This window comes from Ailuropoda melanoleuca, chromosome 13 (genome assembly GCF_002007445.2).
Source record: "Ailuropoda melanoleuca isolate Jingjing chromosome 13, ASM200744v2, whole genome shotgun sequence".
NCBI classification, from domain to species: domain Eukaryota; kingdom Metazoa; phylum Chordata; class Mammalia; order Carnivora; family Ursidae; genus Ailuropoda; species Ailuropoda melanoleuca.
This window is the reverse complement of record NC_048230.1, coordinates 70,849,915-70,865,269: the sequence shown is the minus strand read 5'-3', so window position 1 is coordinate 70,865,269 and position 15,355 is coordinate 70,849,915. Positions and strand designations below refer to the sequence as shown.

General features: G+C 43.5%; 1 protein-coding gene across 1 annotated transcript in view; it reads left to right on the top strand.

Moving 5' to 3' along the window:
- The window catches only part of KIF3B (kinesin family member 3B), a 39,553-nt gene extending 24,566 nt beyond the window's left edge, over positions 1-14,987 (top strand). The window contains exons 3-9 of the mRNA XM_034640127.1: positions 1,738-1,839; positions 2,045-2,167; positions 2,274-2,392; positions 7,334-7,447; positions 8,050-8,155; positions 10,532-10,710; positions 11,588-14,987. Of these exons, the coding sequence (XP_034496018.1) occupies positions 1,738-1,839; positions 2,045-2,167; positions 2,274-2,392; positions 7,334-7,447; positions 8,050-8,155; positions 10,532-10,710; positions 11,588-11,681 (837 nt within the window). The 3' untranslated portion in view covers positions 11,682-14,987. The remainder of the gene's footprint in view (positions 1-1,737; positions 1,840-2,044; positions 2,168-2,273; positions 2,393-7,333; positions 7,448-8,049; positions 8,156-10,531; positions 10,711-11,587) is intronic.
- Positions 14,988-15,355: the final 368 nt, after the last annotated feature.

Below are 15,355 nucleotides of genomic sequence, written 5' to 3'. Positions count from 1 at the left end.
TCATTTTGAGAGAAGAGGAAATGGGCCTAAAGGTTCACTGAAAGATGGCAGCAGGGCTACCATTAATGTTTTAAGTTTCTTAAAAGCAAGGTCGTGGAATTTGTGGATTCTGTGCTTTTCAGGGGCAAATTGTTCCCTGGCTTTAGCCACCATCTAAATGCTCAAGGTGTGTTATTTATATAGCCAGCCCAGAGCTGTCTCCTAACATTCAAGCCTTATAGTCTCTGCCTACTGGACATTTCCAGAGATGGCCATGGCCACCCAGAACCTGTTCCTACCTTCCTTTTCGCAGTCAAGCCAGACCCCTAGGAGTTATCCCTGCTAGCATCCCTCCCTCTCGCTTCGGCCCAGTCAGTCCCAAGGCCTCTGAATTCTGCGCCATCAGATTGGATCTCTTGGACCCATCCACTTTGCACTCTCCCACCATTACTGCCCTAGCCCAGGCCTGGATCCTCAAAACAGCCTCGTGGCTGGTCTCCCTCCACCCAGCCTGCCCTTTTCCAGTCATCCTTCCTGTGGTGGGGGAAGAATGTTTCTTTTTCTTTCTTTCTTTCTTTCTTTCTTTTTTAAAGATTTTATTTATTTATTTGACAGAGAGGCAGCGAGAGAGGGAACACAAGCAGGGGGAGTGGGAGAGGGAGAAGCAGGCTTCCCGCTGAGCAGGGAGCCCGATGTAGGGCTTGATCCCAGAACGCTGGGATCATGACCTGAGCCGAAGGCAGATGCTTAACGACTGAGCCACCCAGGCGTCCCTGGGAAGAATGTTTCTAAAACACAAATCTGACTGTGTACCCTTATGCTCAAAGAACAGTCAGCGTGATTCCTGCGGTTCTCAGATCAACTTTAGTTTCCCTTAACAGGGCTTTGATGTTTTTGAACTGACCCCTGCTTGCTTTGCCAACTTCATGTATCACCACTTTCTACGCTACTCTCTCACACACGGTGTTTTGATTTTTTTAAAAGATTTTATTCATTTATTTGAGAGAGAGAGAGAGAGAGAGGGCTTGTGTGTGCAGGGGGAGGGGCGGAGGGAGAAGGAGAGAGAGAATCTCAAGTTGACTGCACACTCAGCGCTGAGCCCGACGCGGGGCTCAACCTCACGACCCTGAGATCATGACCGGAGCCAACATCAAGAGTCAGATGCTTAACTGACCGAGCCACCCAGACACTGCTGCAATTGTTTTTTTTAAGCGAATTCCTATTTTTACTTAAGCTACTCTTGAGACAGGAAGCTTTCCTTGATTCCCTCCAAGACCCTGACTTCTCTTCACCCCATATGCCTGTCCCATTATTACTCTGTCTTTTCCTCACGATGGTGTCTGACTCCATAGCGTGCGAGCCTGCTCACTTGTCTGTGGCCCTCAATGGGGTCTTCAGCTTTGAGATTCATACTCGGTTGCAGCCCCAGTACCTAGCACATAGGAGGTACTCAATATGTTTTAAGTAGGTCAATACTTTGTACATACAAACCAAAAAAAAAATTTTTTTTAAAGAAAGCTGAAATTCCTATATTCCTGGGGAATCTGTATCGTCATTGTTTCTAAGGCAAAGCCCCAGTGGAGCCGCCTGAGCTCCACCCCGGTGATGGTCAGGACACCGCTGTGCACAATATATTCCCCCAGAGTTCACCCCCTTTGGTTCGGTCCTGAGCTTATTATTTTTTACAGGCTTCCCTATGAGGAGATATGTTCTGAGGGAGATCATTCACGAAATGGATTCTACTTTTTTATCACTCAGGCCATGGAGAGTAAGCTGCTTGTTGGAGGAAAAAATATAGTAGATCATACAAATGAACAGCAGAAAATCCTGGAACAGAAACGGCAGGAAATTGCCGAGCAGGTAATTTTCATTCCCTTTCGAGAACGGGGTGGGATGAGGCGCACCAATGCTACAGAGCAAATATCTCTTGTATTAGATTCTTCAGAGGGAATGAAAACGACGTGTTTAGCCCCTTGTGGGAGACCCTGATCTGGAGTGCCCAGCCCTGTATTCTTGTATAGACGTTGTCTCTAGGCAAGCTGATGAATTTTGTGATGTTGCTCAGAAACGTCGAGAAAGAGAAATCCAGCAACAGATGGAAAGCAGAGATGAGGAGACCCTGGAACTTAAAGAGACGTACAGCTCATTGCAGCAAGAGGTGGACATCAAGACCAAAAAACTCAAGAAGGTATAAAGGAACGAGGCCAGCCAAAGGTTCTTGAGACTTGGGGAAAGGGAAGAACTCTGTTGTCTGGAGGACTCCCCTCCTCACCTGCCCCTCCCCTCTGTTCCAGCTCTTCTCCAAGCTTCAGGCGGTGAAGGCAGAGATCCATGACCTCCAAGAAGAGCATATCAAGGAGCGTCAGGAGCTGGAACAGACTCAGAATGAGCTCACAAGGGAGCTGAAACTCAAGTAAGTTCTGGGCCTTTCATGGCACCCCCAGCCACTGGCCAGGTGGTTGTTTGTTGAGTAAGAAATATGTCTCTAAAGACCGGGCGCCTGCCTACTTCTCCCCACCTTGTCTGTTTTTTGTTTATTCTTGAGAAAGTCACTTTCTGTCTCTGGGTCCCATCTGTTTGGTGAATGACTTTACCAGATGATCTCCAAATTTCCTTCCGCCCTACCTGCTTGAAGTTTTTAAAGGCTCTAGCCTTTATTGATAGGAGGGAATCTATTATTAAGTAGAATTTCCTGAATGGTATAATGAACACACAAATGCCCACCACCCGGATTCATTGATAAACAACCTTTTGCCATTTATCTTTCATAGAAGTATTCTAAAATCTCATGTAATATTAACCTCATGTTATCTCATTCCTGCATACTTACATACATAATCATAATGCTGTTTTAAAAAATGCTTTACTGAGATATAATTTACATACCATACAATTCACCTGTTTAAATTAGTATACAAGTCAGCGGGCACCTGGGTGGCTCGGTGGGTTAAGCATCCAACTCTTGCTTTCGGCTCAGGTTGTGATCTCAGAGTTGTGAGCTCAAGCCCCGTGTCAGGCTCCCCACTGGGCATGGAGCCTGCTTAATATTCTTACTCCCTCTGCCCTTCCCCGCCCCCTAAATAAATAAATAAATAAATTGTACAAGTCAGTTTTAAAAATACATATTTACAGGGTTGTAAAACCAGCATCACAATCTGACTTTTTAGTTTTATTTTTAATTTTTTAAATTTTTTAGAGATTTTATGTATTTATTTGACAGACAGCACAAGAGCACAAGCAGGGGAGTGGCAGGCAGAGGGAGGGAGAAGCAGGCTCCCTGCTTACTCAATGCAGGACTTGATCTCAGGACCTTGGGATCATGACCTGAGCTGAAGGCAGAGGTTTAACTGACTGAGCCACCCAGGTGCTGCTACCACAGTATGGTTTTAGAACATTTTTTGTGTCTCCCTGTGCCCCCAAGGAAACCCAGTACCAGTTAGCAGTCATTCCTTATTACCCGCCCCCCCTTCAGTGCTAAGTACCTACTAGTCTACTTTCTGTCTGTAAATTTCTCTATTCTGGACGTCTCATATAAATGGAATCGTATACTGTGTGGCCTTCTGGACTGGTTCCTTTCACTTAACATGGTGCTTCCAAGGATCATCCATGTTGTAACATGTCAGGACTTCATTCTTTTTTATGGCTGAATGAGATTAGATTTATGCGTATACCACACATTTTATTCATTTATCAGTTGATGGACATTTGCATTGTTTCCAGGTTTTGGCTATTATGAATAATGCTGCTGTGAACATTCATAGACAAGTTTTTAGATGGACGTTTTCATTTCTCTGAGATAAATACCTAGGACTGGAATTGCTTAGGTCATATGGTAGCTCTGTGTTTAACTTTTGGAGGAATTGCCAAACTGTTTTCCAGAATGGTTGCATCATTTTACATTTCCACCACCAATTTTTCCACATCCTGTTGACACTTGTAACTGTCTGTCCTTTTTATGATAGCCTTCCTAATGGGCGTGAAGTTGTATCTCATTGTGGTTTTCATTTGCATTTCTCTAATGACTAATGATATGAAATGTCTTTTCATGTGCTCTTTGGACATTTGCATAACTTCTTTGGAGAAATGTCTGTTCAAATCTTCTGCCCGTTTTAAAATTGGGTAATTTATTGGGTCTTTTTATTATTGAGTTTTAAGAGTTCTTTCTATATTTTGGAGACAAATCTCTTATCAGATAGATGATTTGCAGATATTTTCTCGCATTCTGTGGGTTGTCTTTTCACTTTATGGTATTTTGTTTGCAGCACAAAAGATTTTAATGCTGATATAGTCCAGTTTATCTTTATTTTCTTTTGTTGCTTAAACTTTTGGTATTGTATCTAAATTTTCCTATTCTGGATATTGCATATCAATTTATAATAGAATAATGTGGCCATTGGTGGCTGACTTCTTTCACTTAGTATAGTGTTTTCAAGGGTCATACATTTTGTAGCACATATCAATATTTCATTCTTTTTTATGGTTGAATAATATTGTATCGTATGAATATACCACATTTTATGTATCCATTCATCAGTTGATGGACCTTTGGGTTGTTTCTGTGTTTTAGCTATTATGAATAATACTGCTATGAACATTTGTGTACAAGTTTTATTGTGGACTTACGTTTTCAATTCTCTTAGGTCATTCTTAGAGCCTTAAAGTTTCAGGTCTTACTTTTAGGTCTGTGATCCATTTTGCATTAATTTTTATATATAGCCTGAAGTAGGGTTCCAGGTGCCTTCTTTTGCATGTGGATATCCAGTTTTCCCAGCACCATTTGTTGAAAGGGTCTTCTCTCATTGTCTTTGCATCCTTGTTGATCATAAATGGAAAGGTTTATTTCTGAACTCTCAGTATTGTTCCATTGATTTGTTTGTCTTTATGCCAATACCACACTGTCTTGACTACTGTAGCTGTTTAGTAAGTGAAATGAGGAAGTATGAGTCCTCCAACTTTGTTCTTCTTTTTCAAGATTGTTTTTGGCTATTTGGGGTTTCTTGCATTTTCGTATACATTTTAAGATCAGCTTGTCAATTTCTGTGAAAAAGCCAGCTGGGATTTTGATAAGGACTGTGTTGAATCTATAGATCCATTTGGAGAATACTGTCATCTTAACAGTTAAGTGTTTTGATCCATGAACATGGGATGTCTTTTTATTTATTTAGATCTTCAATTTCTGTCAAAAATGTTTTGTAGTTTTCAGTAGATAAGTCTTTGCACTTCTTTTGTTAAATGTATACCTAAGTGGGTTTTTTTTTTTTTGCTGTTGTATATGGAATTGTTTTTCTTAATTTTATTTTCAGAATGTTTATTGCTAGTGTATAGAATTACAGTTGATTTTTGTATACATAACGATATCTTTTCACCTAACAAAACTAACGTTTCTTAGTATTATCTCATGCCTTACCCATATTCAGATTTTATGGCTTTGTTCATATTAATATCTATACAAAGACCACATATTGCATTTGGTTATTATTTCTCTTCAGTTTATTTTACTCTGGAGCAATCCCTTTTCCTTTTAAAAACTTTTTTTTTGCAGTTGACTTAATAAAAGCCAGGTCAGCCTATAGAAACATCTCACAGTCTGGATTTTAACTGAAAGCTTTAACTGAAAGCTTTAACTGAAAGCTGGCTCTGAAGCCCTGGTTCTCAGCCTTGGCTGCACACTGAAATCATATGAGGAGTTTTTAAAAAGGCCCCACCCCAAGGATTTTGACTTAATTGGTCCTTCAGCTTTAGCAGGCACCAAATCATCTGAAGAGCTTGTTAAATACAGATTGCTGGGCCCCGTACCCAGAGAGTCTGATTCAGTTCATCTGGGATGGAGCCTGAGAATTCGCATTTCTAACAAATTCCAGTTATTGCCCCTGTTGGTTCTGTGAACACACTTTGAGAACCATTGGTCTCTCATGAGGTCTGGGCAAGACATTTTTCAGAGCTCTGTAAGTGATATTAACTGCAGCCTGGCTTAAGAACCACTAAGTTTATGGTTTCAACCAACAATAATTTTTCTGAAATTATTATTTCATTTATTAAAGGGTTACAAAATACTGTTTTTCTCTATCAGTCCTTCCACAACATTCGCTGAGATTTTGCTTTTCTCTTTTTTAAAGTAATTTTTGCACCCAGCATGGGGCTTGAACTTACAACCCCGAGATCAAGAGTCACATGCTCTGCAGACTGAGCTCACCAGGTGCCCCTAGCTGGAATTTTTCTTTAAAGAATTCTTCAGAGGGTTTATTTTAATGACCAAGTTTTAAATTTGGAAGGAACCCTTATAATTAATGTGTCCTCTTTCTAGGTATGTACACCTAGGAAAAAAAATCAGAACAAAATAGGCTAAAATATTAATAATAGCTATCTCTGGATAGGGAAATTACGTGTAGTTAATTTTTGCATTTCCTACTATATAAATAGGACTTTTAAAAATCAGAAAAAAACAAACATATGTCATAAAAATAATTTCTTAAATGTTTCAAATAAAATAAGTAGAAAATTTCATCTCTTTGAAATATTTTTTCCCCTAGGGAAGCCATTTTCATTGTTATAGCTCCTATTTATATCTTTTGAATAAACAGTGAGTCAGCCTCTTTCTCACGGTGGTGTTTGTTGTGTGTCTTTCCCACGTTAACACTCCTTTGGCATTGTTCTGTCCTGAGGTTTTGCAAGTGTGAATGCAGAGATGTGGCAGGGGACAGTCGTCACCATAGAAAGACACAACCTAGTGGGTTCCAGTTTCATTGTTCGCAGTGTTCCCCAGCTCTTCTCAGGCTGAGACTCTTCTCGGGAACAGCCTTTATTCTCAGTGGTCTAAGGGACTGAAGTCCACTCAGTCTTGCTCCTTGTCCTGGTGATTAGAGTGGGAAGTTTTCTAGCTTGGGCAACAATCCATGGGATTGGAAGAAGACCGTTTAACTTCTGATCTGTTTTCAGCATTTCGGAAGTGAATGCGCTGGGTTGGCAGTACCAGTGACCTTCTAAGAGACAGCAGTTAGCACATGTTCACTCCAGTGTAGCCCAGGCGTGGCCACTTTTTCTTCAGTCCGTTCTCCTCCTCAAGCTGCTCCTCCTTGGGCAGAAGTGACCTCCCTAGAGTTCTAGGGCAGCCCGCCATTGGCACCTGTCATGTCTAAGAGGGCCACACTGTTACCCCTCTGTCTCAGGCAGGGACCAAGTGTCATTTCTTTCTGTACCCCACCTCTCTGCCCGATGGTCAGCCTGCAGTGCCTGCCCAGTGAATGTTTGCTGAGTGGCTTGCCTCTTATCTAATGACTCCCACATGTAGGATAGCCAGCTCTCCAGCGGTCTTCTCTGTCCACCTGTGTTCACTCATGTGTGTGTGCTCTTACAGGCATCTTATTATAGAGAACTTTATCCCTCTGGAAGAAAAAAGTAAAATTATGAATAGATCCTTCTTTGATGAAGAGGAAGATCATTGGAAATTACATCCTATAACCAGACTGGAGTAAGTCACTATTGATTTTAAGGTGGGGAGGAGGGGAAAAATGTAGATAAGCTGGATGTGGCCCAAGGGGTATGGTAGGATGGTATTATTAGGAATTGGGAGACCATCACAGGGAATTCATGACCTTTCCCAAGTTCCTGCATTTGCGCTTCCCCAGCTGTCAAGTGAAGCGTGCTAGGCCAAAGTAGGGGCAGTACCTAGGAAGGTGTCATATTGTACGGCAATCTGATGCAACACTGAGGAGGATTTCCAGTCTACGTCTGGGTCTTGCTGGAATAATGGGAGATGGTCCGCCAAGGATGTAGGGGTGAGGAATATTGACAGCTGTGCCTCACGCCTGCCATCTCAGATCTGGATGATGACTCCGATCCCTTCCAGATTAAGAGGTGTGTCATGTTCACATTTGAATCAGAATGCAACTCAAACAGAAAATATAAGCAGTTTCTGCCCCATGTGCATGGCAGCCCTCAGTCCAGGGAGTTACTAGGTTCACGTTCTATTTAAATAGGCTCAGTGTCTTCTGAGAGCTGGTTCCACAGGACGATCCTGGGACTGTGGAACACACCCCAGCCAGGGCTTTAACCACTGCAGTCCATTTCTAGGAATCAGCAGATGATGAAGCGGCCAGTCTCAGCTGTGGGATATAAGAGACCATTGAGCCAACATGCAAGAATGTCCATGATGATTCGTCCAGAGGCCCGATATAGGGTGAGAAGATCGTCCTTGTGTTTCTCTCTTATCTCTATTCAAGGAGTTTAGATTTATGTAAACCCTCAGGCACCGTCCTGCAAAGTCACAGTTTATATCCTGACTCCTTCCAGAGGTTCCTGAGGACATTTACATTAACATAACAGTTATAACAAATAATAAATATACGAAGTAAATAACAAAAAAAGAACAAATAATTATGAATAAGAAGGTAAAATAGAATGAGATTTAGAAAAGTAGGCTTAGGGAAGGAGGAGAGTACAAACATACTGTCAATGGCCAAGAAACATCAACTCGAAGCCTGAAAATGGCTCCAGGCGAAGGCTGAGGGAATGCAGATGTGTAAAGACAGGAGATGGAGATGAGTTAAAGAACTTTCGGTACTTCCATTTCACGGGATGTGGGTCAGTCAGGTAGTTATTTAAAGTGACATAAATAGGGGCGCCTGGGTGGCACAGCGGTTCAGCGTCTGCCTTCGGCTCAGGGCGTGATCCCGGCGTTATGGGTTCGAGCCCCACATCAGGCTCCTCCGCTATGAGCCTGCTTCTTCCTCTCCCACTCCCCCTGCTTGTGTTCCCTTTCTCGCTGGCTGTCTCTATCTCTGTCGAATAAATAAATAAAATCTTTAAAAAAAAAATAAAGTGACATAAATGAGGACTATTTAACGACCCAAACATATTTTACAGTAATAATACTGTACGAACTTCTGCTCATAAGCACCTGCTGTATGCCAGGCATGTACTCAGCGCTTTACTGCTTTCTCTGATTGAACGCTCCCACCTCGTCTCCGCAGCACGTCCTATGGCTTAGTAGCTAGCTGGTAAGTGGGTGGACCAGGGGACACAACGTATTGTTAAGTTATAAAACAGCTGGTACTGGAAGTTTACATATGAATTTAAAAAGCTGCAAAATATATCAAAACATGAACTGGCTATCTCTGGTTAATGGAAGTGCGCTCAAGTTAAATTGCCTTCTTTTTGCTTATGTATATTTTATATGAGCAGGAGCCTGTATTATTTTTTTTAAGGATAGAGTCTCACTTGATGGAACGCGTGGGTGGCTTAGTTGGTTAATCGTCTGCCTTTGGCTCAGGTCATGATCCCGGGGTCCTGGGATCAAGTCCCGCATCAGGCTTCTTGCTCGGCAGGGAGCCTGCTTCTCCCTCTGCCTACTGCTCCCCCTGCTTGGGCTCTCTCTCTCTGAGACAAATAAATAAATAAATAAATAAATAATCTTAAAAAAAAAAAAAAGGATAGCTTCTCACTTGAAAAATTTAAACTGTTTTTGAGTCTCCCTTGGCCACCAGAGCAAAACAGATTGGGATTAATTAGTTCCTTCAGGTGCTGTTCTTCCTGGTGCTGAGTTATTTAAAATAAAGGGAACAAAAGCAAAAAAGCTACATTAGGTGGGGTTTTCTGTAGTGGAAGGTGAATGATGTATCAGAGTCCTCAGAAGCATTCTCTTAGCAGTCTCAGAGGGCGCGTCTCTTGCCCATTTTTTCATGTCTCAAAACAGAAACATGATTTCAAAGCCTACAGCTCAAAACGTGTGGTTTTCCAGGGGGCTAACCTGATCCAAAGGTAGAATTTAAAGCAGCGGGTCTCAGATATTTTTAGCAGTGGACCCACTCCATTAAGAGAAATGTTAAGCAGCCTCTCAACATATAAAATTGATTGATGGAGCCACTCCATCTCCCCACCTTCTCCCTGCAGTGGCCCTTCTGCCCTCTCTGGAGCTCTGGGCCTTGAACTCTCCTGGGTGGGGGGAGCTGAAGGAGGAGATCTGTACCATGGGTGTTCTTCCCTCTACACACTCATCTCCGTGTGTAGGAGCCAGGGAAAGGCCCAGCGCAGGCTATCAGGTGAAGGAATCCCGCCACAAGGCCAGTTATGAGGCAGGGCCCAGTATGATTTATGAAGTGTGGTTACAAGACACCCATTGCCACACACCTTCCACGTGCATACTCCCTGCTTGCCTCCTTCCCTCAGCAACCAAAAGGTTCATCAGAGCTGCTGTGGGTGGTGAGATTATCAGTGATTACTATCTTATTCTTTATACTTTTTTGTATTTTCACATCGTCTGCAGTAAATGGGTTCTGCTTATTATTTTTCCCTGCTTATTCCCCTTACGGTATAATATATGTTCATTGTTGAAAAAAAATTTTTTTAAGGAAATAGAGGAAAGCCCAGAGAAGAAGATAAAAACATCTGTATCCTCACCAGGCAAAAAAGTTGTAAAGCTGTGTCATTCCAGGTTCTTGGTAGGCTCTGAGGAGCAAGAAATGTGCAGTTCAGTTCTTTGGAGGGGGGCATGTTTGCTGTACTCTCTGTGTCTGATCGGAGGCCAGCCTCGCTGGTTATGGCTGTGCTTCTGTAGGCAGAGAACATCGTGCTGTTAGAGCTGGACATGCCCAGCCGGACCACCAGAGACTACGAGGGCCCCGCCATTGCTCCCAAAGTCCAGGCTGCACTGGATGCCGCTCTACAGGACGAAGATGAGATACAGGTGGACGCATCGTCCTTTGAAAGCACGACAAATAAGAAATCCAAGGCCAGGTGAGTGGCTTTTGATGACCTGTGGTTAAACAGAACATGCTTGAACAAGGGCACACAAAAGTAGAGGTTTATCATGGAACGCTTTACAGAACACACCAGAAAACACTTCCATATTACTCCTCTGTTTATTCGTTTATTCCACAAATATTTATGGCTCAGGCATTATGTCAAGTCTAATGAACACCAGAATGGCTAATGTGCCCAAGTTCCTACCATAAAGAGCGTGTGTTCTCGTGAAATAGGGGACAGTTCTTTGGTCGCTGCCAGGCACTAGGCAGTTGTAAGTGCTTTAAAAAAATTCTCTTACTGATTTCCTGCAAAAACTTATAAATGTTGTCCTTAATTCCATTTATAAAATCTATAAGATAAGAAAACTGAGTCTTAGAGAATTCGAGAAAGTACCCAGGGTTCAAACCTAGGTGTGTCTCCACAACCCAGGGTCTTGAGCCTCACTGCTGAATTTACCTCATTTAAATAACCCATTAAATAACCAAGTGTGCTTAATTTGGTACTAAATTCAAAATTTAGAAATTAGAAGCTTAAGGACAGCAAATGGGTGAAAAACCAAAAATGGAAGAAATTCTACCTGCAAACAGTATTTTTTACCAATTCAGAAAAGACAGTCAAGATCTGATTTAAATGGAAGAGCAGTTGCCAAGAAGCAGGTCCCTTCCCTGAGGTGTCATGCCTCGGCTGGCAGGCCACGTCGCCATGCACGGAGGGTTGGACTGTGCTGGTCTGGTGGTTTTACGGTTGAAAGTATACTGGGTTTCAGGCCATTGAGGAAAGGCTAAGGATACTTGGTGAGAAAGGAATCTGATCTGTGTCAGGGACAGAGACGGGACGTGACATGTGAACGTGTGCTTGACTTTTGCAGGCCTAAAAGCGGAAGGAAGTCGGGATCCTCCTCTTCCTCAGGAACCCCTGCGTCTCAGCTTTATCCACAGTCTCGAGGACTGGTGCCCAAGTAAAGCCAGTCCTCCTCTCCCAGGGTGTAAATAGCATTTGCCTTCTGAGAGAAGAGACGAGCGAAAACCTGCAGAGAGGACTTTAAGCCCACACTCAGAACCATGCCCCTGGGGAGAAGCTATGGCCTCTTTGCAGACTAACCATCGTAATCTGGTTGAAACGTGCCGGTGCTCATCTGGCACACAGCGACTCTGGGAAATGTCCTTTAATTAGCATCTCAGAAATGCATGGGTAAGGTAAAGTGTGATAGTTGAAGTGGAAAGCAAGAGAATGACCAGTGACCTTGCTTCCCTTCTCCCTTGCCTTCTCCTCTCCCTTCCCTCGCCCTCCCTCCCTCTCCCCTCTCCTTTTCTAGCCTGTTCTTTGTGCTGGGCTCCTTTCTTGTTGAACAACAGGGCAGAATCAGGAGTCACCTGAGCAGGACCAAGTCTTTGGAGCCTCAGGATAAAATGACAGCGAAGTTGAAAAGTAAAAGCCCTAGAACTTGAATAGGTGCTTGTTCCTGTAGGTAGAATGAGATTTCTCATTTGGATCCAAGCCCCCGATAGGCTCGATAGGCCTTTGGGATCTGCTGAATAAGGAAATGTTTTCCAAGAATGTTGGAAGCAATAGAAACAGCAGTCCCTTTGCCTCCTTGGAGAGTTTAGGGAAACAGCTTCTTTAAAACCTTAAAACCATGACCATCCTTCTCAAAAACATAAATCTGTAAGCTGATGCCATGTCCATACACTGTGTCACTTTACTCTTCATTTGTCACCATCTTTTCCCTTGCACACATCCTCTGAGTGTCCCTGCCTAGGCCCATCCTCTGCCCGCACAGCATGCTCAGCCGTGGGCCTGTCTTATGGGAAAAGGGAGGTCGGCTCTGCTTTCTCTGATGGGACAAGAGTTGGGGGAATGAGACATACAGTGGCACTTTTGAATTCCCCATTTTGTTCCTTGTCTGCATAAGGGTGATGAGGCAGTGCAGAGACAGAGACGTGGGACTCGGGGCAGTGGGAGAGGAAGATATAATGCATGGGCGCGAAGGAGTCCTGTCTGCCTTCCGCAGAACACTCACCTGAGGCTAGAACTGTGGCTTCCTGCCCGCAGAGCCAAAGGTGGTGGCCAGGAGTGGCCGTGCGACCGAATAGGTTCAGAGGAGAGAGTTAGGAATTCCTGTTTACATATACTAGTTTGGTTTGTAAGTTTTCGTTCTTTGTACTATTGAAATTCAGAGCTTCATTTTATGTTGGTCATTAGGTGAGTGTTACTCATTTCTCCCCCAAGAGAAGCTCATAAGCGTGTGTGGGTGTGCAAGCACAGTGGTGCCTATGTTGTTTGAGTGTGTCCATGTGTGTCTGTAAGAGAGAGACCAAGGACTTGCCCAGATTTAGAAACATGCTAATGTGCAGTTGTTGCCTTTGTCTGTATTAAAGGCCCATTGAATGACTAATCCAGGCTGGAAGTGCTCCCATGCGAGTGTCTGAGTCCACGAGCCAAGTCTGAGGGGACGATAGGAGTCCCCAGGTCGGCCACACTGGTGCACCTTGCTGGCACGGTGCCTCAGGACGGTGGCGACTCAGGTGGGCCTTGAGTTATATTTTAACTCAGCTGCTGAGTTCCCAGGGCACATTTCTGGATCAGAATCCGTGGGAAAGACGAGGTACCAAGTGCAATGTCTTAGCATTCTACAAATGGAGATCCGGCATCTGGCAGCTTATCTCCTTTTTAGTTACCATTCTTTCTGAAACCCAGGGCCCTTTTCAGCAATTTCCAGAGCATAATGGAGCCTTCCCTCATCTTTCTTGGGATCAAACCCTGCTTCTTATTTATTAAGAATTTACTTGTTTGAATAGGAACCAAATGATGAGGTGGCTAGTCTGAGATGGTTATCTGCCAGTTACACCTGTCTCTTGCACCACATTCCCTCCAAGCTAGTCCGAATTCCATAGGCTGAAAATATTCATCTAGCACATCTGAGAACTGAACACTGCAGATAACACTGTACCTTAATACCGATGTCTCGAGGTGGCTATTCTGAGCAAGGGTGGTTGAGTGACCGTGGGACTTTTCTAAGAGGGCAAAAAAAGAAAGCCAAATGGGCAGGCAGGATTATTAAAACAAGCTTGCCTTGTACACAGCTGTGTTGGTCTGGCAGTCTGTGAGACCAGGTAGAACAGCTGTGAGGAGGTGGAGCTGTCCCTCCCCAAGCAGTCTCTGGTGCTTTTCTTCTCCCAAAATGGATCCGATAAATATTTGAGTAGAGCAGACAGGAGCATGTCTCACTGCGACCAGAAAGCTGCTGCTTTGGGCTCTGAATTGAGCCAAATATGTAGAGGACCGACTTGGTTTTCATGTCTGTAGTCACACTAGAATGTTCCAAGCCACCTGAGGGCCTTCATGAAGGAGCAGCTAGCGAAGTCTGGAAGCAAGTCTGAATAGGATCTAAGAAGATCATCGGGGAGAAGGAGTTTGAGACTGTGTGTGCAGCCCTCATCAAGCCCCTTTTTGCTCTGATCAATAAGAATGTATCTGGCTTCCTGTTTGTAAGTCACATGTCTCCCAGATCCCTGGATTCAGAACCCAAGGCCACAAATCAGAGGCATGAAGCACTTTCTTAAGACTCTGACCTAACGTTGGATTGTTCCCCGTCGAATGCCTGCATGCTGCTTGAATTGTACCACCCACACCTCCATGGCCAAGGGCGTCAGAGAGTTCTGCAGTTCAGGCCTGGGCCACTCTCTGCTTTTCCTGTCTGACTCTTGTAAGTCCTCCCTCACTGAATGTAGAATTGTTGCCAAGTTTTTGAGAAGTGTCGATTCCCCGCTAACACGGGATATCAGTTCTGCCTCACATTTACCACTTGGGGTCCAGGCTCATTGCAAACAACACCTTGGGCCATCTTCACACCATCAGTGGACGAAAATGGGGCTATTAATATACTCTAAAAGCCATAATCAAAATGCTCAGAGGGAACTGGATAAGGACAGTGGGCCTGGCTGTTGTCTACTGCACGTGGTTTTGTCCGGTACTGTTTGGAAATCTGCCCCCTTTCTCCCCGCCTTTGTTTTCTTGAATGAAATGCTTTTGAGGTTATTTATGAAAGGAGTGATCCTGGGGCAGGCAGGGGGCAGTGGGCTTTATGGCTCTTTGGAGTTACTGTTGATCTTGACCTTCTCTTTGGCTACCTTTAGACAAAGAATATGCCAATACTTGGGGCTCTAAGTTTTACAATTGATATTTATTTGTATCATCTCTTTGTCTAGGAATGTAAAAGTGATTCTAAACTAAGATGTGTAATAAAAATCAATCAGATTTATCGTACCTACCAAAAGGTGTCCTCGTAAATGACTAACGCTTTTGAAAATGACATGCCCGTGGCCGATGCACTGCCACTTCGTTTAAACATTTAAACTTTTTTAGTGAAAGGAGGGTGGGAGTGGAAAATGAAGACTGAGTTGGAAGGCTGGCATTTAAAAAAAAAAAATAGCAACAAGGTAAAGGGACGTAAAATGAAGAAAGAGTGACAGATAAGCACTTCTCATGTTTCCCATGGAGCTTCCTGAGATAGGTCCTGGCAACAGGCATGGCATTTCTTTGAACTTTTGTGTTTTGGGTTCAAAATTTCCTTTAAGTTCATTCCATATTACACTTTAAAATGTGTCCTTTTTTTTTAAACACAAAAATATTTTAT